The sequence below is a fragment of the Atta colombica genome, unplaced genomic scaffold (genome assembly GCF_001594045.1).
Source record: "Atta colombica isolate Treedump-2 unplaced genomic scaffold, Acol1.0 scaffold58, whole genome shotgun sequence".
Lineage (NCBI taxonomy): Eukaryota > Metazoa > Arthropoda > Insecta > Hymenoptera > Formicidae > Atta > Atta colombica.
This window is the reverse complement of record NW_017259548.1, coordinates 913,041-921,280: the sequence shown is the minus strand read 5'-3', so window position 1 is coordinate 921,280 and position 8,240 is coordinate 913,041. Positions and strand designations below refer to the sequence as shown.

The following is an 8,240-nucleotide window of genomic DNA, read 5'->3' as shown; positions in this document are numbered from 1 at the left end:
ATATATATATATATACTACGTGCCTGGCCTGGTGCGAGCGCACCGCAACTGAGTGCGAAGTACGAATGCACCGTGTTTTGCACGTAGTATATCCTCGTCGATGCACCCGTCTCGAAATCTGATGGACTCCGAATTCGCGATACATCGAGCCGAAAATTACCCGTTTCTATACTGATAATTTAATTTTAATCTTAATTAACGTTATCTTTTTCTAATTCTAGTTTTAAGAATTAAAAAGAAAGGATGAAAAGTAAATAAACCGAGATTAAAGTTATCTACATTGATAAATACAGATAAAAGATAATATATAAAAAGACGCATATAGCGAATTCGGTTATTTGTATTATACTAAAATAGTGCATACTAAAAGGTATTATACATGAAATTAGCAAAAAAAAATTACAAAAATATACGAATATTTTGGAAGGTTTATAAATATTTAATTATGATATTGTTATATTATCAAACACAGGATATACATATATGTTTCAATTACTAATTATTTCATTATCAAAATGATTGTATTACACAAAATTGATTATATTATTAGGCATTTAGATTATACTTTATATGAAGCAATCTTCAACATCTATTAATTCAGTGTATTGTGAATGATAGAATTCATCAATAAAAAAAAACCAACATTGCAAACAAAAAAAAATAATAAAAAGATTAATCACAGATTGTTGGTTGTTCTATTTTAGCCAATCATGATGCCATGGCTAGCTGCATCGTAATTGATTAAAATAGGTCAATCAGAAATCTCAACTATGAAACCTATGAAAATGAATCAATTAAAGTCTTTTCTTTCATGATCTGCGTATGATTATGCAAAAATTGCACTCTGATCTTAAATGAATACGATGAATCATTACATCCTGTTGTTGAAGAAGTATGTAGCATACATTAATATTTACACGTTAAATAAATTGTATATTTATGAAAGTTAATTATAACATTCCATTTTTATTGAACAACACAATTTTTTTGTTGAACAATTTTTAATTATTTTCTTTGTTATTATTTTTATTGTTATATAAACTAAAATGTGAAAAATAAAAGTCTAAATATTTTTGTATAAGTATTTTAAGTAGTCAATTCAGTCGATTTACTGATTAGTTATAAAGATTTAGAATAAATATTTTGTTTATTTACAAAATAACTAATTTCGGGATTGCAATGTAATTTTATGTAAATCATTTTGAATACTTAAAGTACTTATTGAAAAAAAGATTTTTATAATACATTCCTATATATTTTTATTAGAGCACAGAGATAAGAAAAATACTACTTATTGAAATAACTTTTGATGTAATCCAGATTGATGTAAATTGCCATTAAAAATTTTTGTATTACTTTCAAATACGATCTAGAACTGCGTTCCGTTTCACGCATGATGCATCATTTATGTTTAATATTCAGTGAATAACAAGGATAAATGATACATCATGCGTGAAACGGAACGCAGCCTAAAATAATCTGTAAATTTTTCATAATTATTATTTTGAAATATCGATTGTACTTCCCTAAAGATGAAACAAGCTCTCTGTGTTAAACTGTATCTGTTGAAAAGCATTTAATGTTAAGAGTGATTTCGACCGCATTCCATTATCAACTTGTTGAAAAAATGCCTATAATTTCATGAACAAATAAATAAAATTATTACTCGTTTGTTGACACGTCAACACATGAGAATAAGATGATTAATTTATTAGTTGCAGTTGATCGAAGTCACTCTAAACGCAATTATGGAGTCAGTAGGACAAAATCGTCTCGTTGCTTTATCGAAGCATAAAGATATCAGATTCTCTATCCAAATCATGAATTTCGTGATTTTATCATTTAAGAAATTGAAAATCTATACAAAGACCTTGAGAACAATCAATGTAATTTACTTCTGTCTTTCGTATATTGTTTATTAATTTGTTTTTATTCTACATGTTTTATGAAAAAATTAATCAAAAAAAAAATTAATCGAAACAATCTTGAAATAAATCAAACCTGCATAAAACTGACCATGAATAATAATATATATGTAAATAAATTAACATAACATCAAGAAGAAATATATTGATATTATCTCAATAAAAAAAAACATTAAAACTTTAAACTATAATTGGCGCGTCACGTGTTTTTTGCATATCTGATATTTTCAATTTAATTTGATAACATAAATTTTGTGAAAACTTATGTAAAGTCTGATATGTATAAAAAAAGCGTCGGAATATTTAAACACGATATCTACTCTTTTCTTTATTACGGTATTCTTAATCACGATATCTACTCTTCTGTTCTACAGTTTGCTTTTTGTTTTCTATTTCTTATCTTTTATTATTTTTTACATCTTATCTTTTTACTTCTTATCCGATTTTTTGTTTATATTGCCCAAGATAAAAATTATGAACTTCGAAAGAAACAAGAAATACGTAGTAAAAAATATAATTATTGATAAAACGATTGTAAAGGAGAAAAAAGCAAAAGATAAAAAACAAGAAACAGAAAACAAAAAGCACATTGTAGAATAGGCTTTAATTTTTGTTCCATTATCGCGCGCGCGTTATTGACTGACGTTATTTCCATTATATTTGACCTTTTAGTTTTTGTAATTCATTTTATTATAATTTATTTTGTTATATAATTATGCATTCCCAAAGATTCATTAGCACATGCAAACTATTGTGTAAATGATTCATTATCGTTAGTTAACTGTATTATTTTGTAAATCTTTGATTGTTGAAATAGATAAGAAGGAAATGAAGCGAAAAAAATGAAATATTTATAAACTCGATTTTAGCGAATGTTTATAACTGAATTAACCATAATCAATAATGGAAGAAGTTAATTTCGATGACTCCACAATTTTCTATTGCAACGCATATGATTTAATATAAATATTTATGATATACATATAATATGAATGATGATATAAATTTTAGTTTAAAAATTTTATTGTAATTGATTTTCTTGTTATTTTAGATTGCGTTTTTAATGAGAAGAAAACGACCAACGAAAGAAGATGTTAAGAAAACTCTGTTGGGTATCCTCCAATCCACAGCATTTCTTTCATGGAGTGCTTTCTCCTATTCAATGTGGATTTGTTTATTAAGGTAAAGAATAATATATGATATATATTTAATGAAGTCAGAATTTCTGGCGAAACTTAATTAAAAAATTTCATTTATCACCTTTTTTAAAATACATATTTATCAAAACATTAATAAGTTTAAATATATGAGTACTAGAGTGAGTGCTAGAATAATAATTATTGTGTTTCAGGCAAGCACTTGGACGTTTTTATATACCGACTGTATCTTTTCTTCCGTCCTTTTTATCTAGCCTGTCTGCCATTGTGATAGAAAGAGCCTCTAGGCGTACATTATTGTGTCTTTACGTGTCAAATGTTGTAAGTAGAGATCGTAATAATTACATTAATAATATGTTATCATTATCGTTTCCTTTTTAGGCAACGGAAACTTTGTTCAAGATGGGTTTATGGCGAGGATACTACTCATCTATTTCGAGAGGAGAGGTCTATATATTTGCCTTAAGCATAGCTGTATTACTGTATTTCTTTCGTTCAAAGACGAACAAACAGGATCAAGTATATAAAATATTTAGGTATATCTGAATGTATATATCCGATGCATATATTGTATATATTTGTGTATCATATGCGCAATATGATTTTCAAAAAAACAGGATGATTATTGGGCGATATGAAGAGACTGAATATCTTAGAAAGAAAGACTCACATCCCGAAACATCTTCGAGAAACATTGCGACTGACAGCGCAAAGAATGACAGAAGTATACATAGGAGCTCTGCAAGACATAAATTCAGTATTCTATGGAAGTCCTTTGAGACATATAAATATATTATTAATAGCTTAAAGGCACAAAGTAGGGATGCTTCATGTCCGCATCCTTATAGCTGCGCACATTATATTTTAGCGGTATATGTGTAACAGCAATATATAAAGATCTAGAAAAATATTTTATTTTTTGCAATATAACTTCCTTTTCTATTTAAAGGATAGTGCAAGGATCTTCAGTTATGGTGTTTGCGGACAAATAGCGCTTAAACTAATCTTGCAATTCAAAAGATTACTTCAGAAGCCAAAATTATTAAAAACCATTATCTTTCAAAGGGACAATTTAAATCTAGCTATATTTCTTGGAGGATTTGTCGGCCTTTATAAAGTATATCATCTTACTCTGTATATTTGACGCAAATTATAGATTATCGAATATCTTTCGCAAGAAATTATTTCCACTAATCTTTCTTTTTTTTTCTCTATATATAGCTAGTATCATGCACGTTGAGAAGAATCTTTCACAAAGATTCGCACATTTATGCTATTCCTGCTGGACTTATCGCAAGCGTAACATTTATGGCATATCCCAATACTACTATAGCTTTATATATCATGTGGAAGACACTACAGGTATTATTATGTATTTCTATTAATATATTCATGTTATGTAATGTAGCAAATTATCATGTAACATCATTGGCTTTGTTTCAGTTGCTGTGGAACAATGCAGTAGAAAATGAGAAAGTACCTGAAATAAAATGGTTTGCGAGTTTATTGTATTGCTTTAGCACGGCAGTTCTCTTCCATGCAGCTATATTGGAACCACAAAACTTAAGATCGTCCTACTGGAGATTTCTTTACACTGTGTCCGGCGGAAGGTAAACATTAGGCAAAATAAAAGATTATTATAGCTTATCCCAGATTTATTCTATTATTCTTACTTTGTATATTGATTTCAGAATAGCAGTGATGTCCCGGTTACCTATGAATGTATTTGGTTTAGAAACATACAAAAATTTGCAAGATGTGCTCAGAAAAACGAAAACTACAGATCAACTTACCTTTTCATTCTAAAATATCGAGTATAAGAATCAAGTGTGACAATATGTACCTTAGTATCTTTCCTCGGAAGCTTTTAATTCTCTAGAACCAAAGAAGTGTACATCACATATACGTTTTAAATTCACATATATACGTTTATTGTATAAATTAAATTCTTTGCGATAAGCAAGTAAAATAACAAAATATATATTTTAACGTAGCGATCTGAATTAATGTTTCTACTTTGTTTCTTCAACCTAATTCGAAGCGATGGTGCTTGAATATGTTGTGATACTAAACGAACTTAATATTTTTATACATAGATATAATTTATGTAACTTAATATATTTGATTGTTATAGTGTGATAATTATATACATATATGTCAGGGAAATAGATAAATATTATTTAGATATGTGGACATTATTATTAAGTTACAACCAGAATATATCTGCAAGTATATTTAATTGCATAGCGAAATACTTTCATACTTTTTTTCCTGCGATGTATACATTATAGATTATTTTTTCTATGTTTAATACAAACTTTATATTTAATTGATATAATATAAATATGTTCCATACGGTCAGCTTTGTTGTATGTTTTATTATGAATATAACTTATTTATTGGAGCAATATGTGATAGATATTAATGCGTGTTTTATTATGTCCAATTTATACTATATTATTATATAATTATTTCATTATTATAACATTATTTCTGGTTTTTAACAATCTCTAATGCTTTGTTCATTACATCTGCGATATGTTTGTTACATTTCTTCTTTATTCTCCTTTTTTTTCGCAGTACGTCGTCCCATTTAATACAACTTTGCATTTTTAAATTCTTACGATTTATAATACCAGCAACTATTTGAGAATCTAGAACTGAAACAGAGTGTTTCGATGGATTTAGTTCAAGTGGTTCCAAACTCTTCAATGAGTCTACCTGCCACGGTAGTAATCCAATGGAACATCCGTTCCATTGATAATTATCTAAAAATCAAATAAAAAAGAATACTATAAATGTGATTAATGATCATTCAAATTATTATATACATCTTGAAAAATCTCATTTGTAAATGCGTACCATGTGCTAATTTCCAATGTGGATTACGGATTATTTGGTCTGCCAACAAGTAAGTAGGCTTCTCTTTATTTGCACAATTTATTTTGTGTGTATGCACTTTATTTTCTATTGAACTTAAATTGAAGTCTTCAATAGTAAATATTTTACCAGCATCATTGTTGCTGTCCTCATTGTCATGCTTTTGACATGTGTAAATTTGAAGTAAATTTAACAAATGTTTTTGTGTTTGTGCATCTATTCTTGATGTAAGCAACTTTAAAATTGGTTCTACCAGTCTTTCAGAGAATTCATTTATATTTAGTAAAAGTTTTGATAAAAAATTTATATCAAGAAGAAAGTGTGGTATGATACTTGATATGTCTAACCATAGAACGTTCCGCAAGTATGGATGTTCAGAGTGTACACGTTCTTTGAGATGTTGACTTAAAGTTTTTGTGTCCAGTTTTCTGTCCGCTTTCTGTAATTCATACTCCATGGTATGAGAAATACTTTGGACGATGTCTAATTGAACAAAACTATAAAAGATGGAATTTATCCACAAAGCAGCAAGATTTCTTCTTTCTTTATCTTCACGTTCTTGATTTACGATATTAAATAGCTTAAAGAGAAGCGTCTCTAACATTTCTTTTTCATGTAACAAGAAAATAACATCTTTCCAGAATCGAAGCATCTTGAATGGCAAAATTCTTCTTTTTAAATTGATATTCTTTTTTTCTTGTTGTCGAAAAATTCTCATGATATCTAAATTTGGTAAAAAAACTTTATTTTTGCATAATGCGTTGCAAATTATATTGCTCTTCTCATACATTGTACTTGAGGATTCGTTTAAATCCACAGATATCTTAGCTAAAAGTAGAGTTTTTGCAGTTTGCAAATGGTATTCTTTATCAATTTTTACAGTTCTCTTGTAAACGGATATATATTCGTTCTCGTCATTATCCGAAGTTTTACTTCTATACTCAGACAACATATATGTACGTAAATCTTGCAATATTTCCCTGTAAAAAGTAATATTAATAAATTAATTTAGTATACATATTATTATTAAGGACTTATTGATTAAATAAAAAATGCTGACAATTCATTTGATTTGCAATAAAAAATATACCGTAATTGTGTTTCTGATAAATCCGATACTAATTTATAATCAGCATTGACATATAAATTAACAGCTGTCCAAATTTCAATCATATTTGTAAAATTCTCTATTTCGAATTTCTCTTCTTCCTCTAAGACTTCGTCTCCTTCTTTCAAGTAATATTTTTCCATTGCGCATGCTTCGGGCGCCCAATACTCATCCTGTACAAAATAATATTTCAAAAGATTTTGTGATACTAAATACTTATTCTATTATTGCATAAGTCTAATTTTAAGTGGTTGTAGTTGTAAGAATTGACCATGATTGATGATTAAATATTCTCATATTCGATTGTAACTTATCAATTCTTACAATTATAACCACTTACACCTGTAATTATAGAATGGATTTATGGATTTTATACAGTTATAACAAAAACAAACATACATGTAACCAATGCAGTAATATATTAATTGCTATCCTCAATACTCCAATAGATGGCAATTCGTATCCATGAGCAGTCTCGTGCCTCAACTCGACTATCCACTCTGGAATTTTCAGTTGACTAGCAATCTTAAACATGGATGTTTGCTTTGTATGCCCTATATTGCAAAAATAGTTCAAAAATCTCATTATCGTAGTCGAGTACATCAAGCTCAGGTCGTTTTCACAATACATCGGTAGCTCGCCACTATCAATCTTGGATGTCCATTCGCGATCACGGAGACACACTTGCAAAATTGACAGAGTACAATCCACGCCCACTGGTAGTTTCGGCATCCTGAGAATAACAATAATCTTTAAAATCTATCTCGATATCCAATTAAATAATGAAACATTACATTACCTGGCTTTCCATGCTAAAAGTGCCTCGTAGGCCTTTGTTTGCTCAATCGGCTCGTTGGAATAAATCTGCATGTATACATCGTGCCATTCTGCCCTAATCAACAAATGGATTATCCGTCAGCATTCACTCATCTCTTAAACATTAAAATTTTGTTTGTTAATCGATACTTACAGAGACAACCATGGTACTTGCTTTACACCATCATATTTCCCAGACAACGCTATGTTCACCGATGTAGGATACATGCTGATATTTATGTGATAGTTGTCACCACGTGCTTTTACACGTGTTTATCTTGAGTAAGATTGAATAAGATCCAACCAGTCCAATTACTCCATCACAATATAAAGCCAGCGACACACGATGCTGTT

At 28.8% G+C, this 8,240-nt stretch overlaps 2 protein-coding genes across 2 annotated transcripts in view; one reads left to right on the top strand and one right to left on the bottom strand.

The window, feature by feature from the left end:
- Positions 1 to 5,155, top strand: part of LOC108692049 (transmembrane protein 135-like) — a 6,244-nt gene extending 1,089 nt beyond the window's left edge. Inside the window, exons 2-9 of the mRNA XM_018200154.1 lie at positions 2,977 to 3,107; positions 3,277 to 3,403; positions 3,464 to 3,618; positions 3,700 to 3,952; positions 4,032 to 4,199; positions 4,304 to 4,444; positions 4,526 to 4,692; positions 4,774 to 5,155. Of these exons, the coding sequence (XP_018055643.1) occupies positions 2,977 to 3,107; positions 3,277 to 3,403; positions 3,464 to 3,618; positions 3,700 to 3,952; positions 4,032 to 4,199; positions 4,304 to 4,444; positions 4,526 to 4,692; positions 4,774 to 4,888 (1,257 nt within the window). The 3' untranslated portion in view covers positions 4,889 to 5,155. The remainder of the gene's footprint in view (positions 1 to 2,976; positions 3,108 to 3,276; positions 3,404 to 3,463; positions 3,619 to 3,699; positions 3,953 to 4,031; positions 4,200 to 4,303; positions 4,445 to 4,525; positions 4,693 to 4,773) is intronic.
- Positions 5,156 to 5,514: 359 nt separating this feature from the next.
- Positions 5,515 to 8,240, bottom strand: LOC108692062 (ribosomal biogenesis protein LAS1L). Its single transcript, XM_018200168.1, has 6 exons — positions 8,041 to 8,240; positions 7,870 to 7,962; positions 7,470 to 7,803; positions 7,053 to 7,243; positions 5,945 to 6,942; positions 5,515 to 5,850 (listed from the first exon to the last, which is right to left on the bottom strand). Exons 1-6 carry the CDS (start codon positions 8,112 to 8,114, stop codon positions 5,570 to 5,572), a joined length of 1,971 nt encoding a protein of 656 aa, XP_018055657.1. The 5' UTR covers positions 8,115 to 8,240; the 3' UTR covers positions 5,515 to 5,569.

Coding starts and splice junctions, on each gene's coding strand:
- LOC108692062 (XM_018200168.1), bottom strand. CDS start 8,114: ATGTATCCTACATCGGTGAACATAGCGTTGTCTGGGAAATATGATGGT. Junction 7,963..8,040: donor CAAGTACCATGGTTGTCTCT/GTAAGTATCGAT, acceptor TTTGTTGATTAG/GGCAGAATGGCACGATGTAT. Junction 6,943..7,052: donor TTATCAGAAACACAATTACG/GTATATTTTTTA, acceptor TACTTTTTACAG/GGAAATATTGCAAGATTTAC.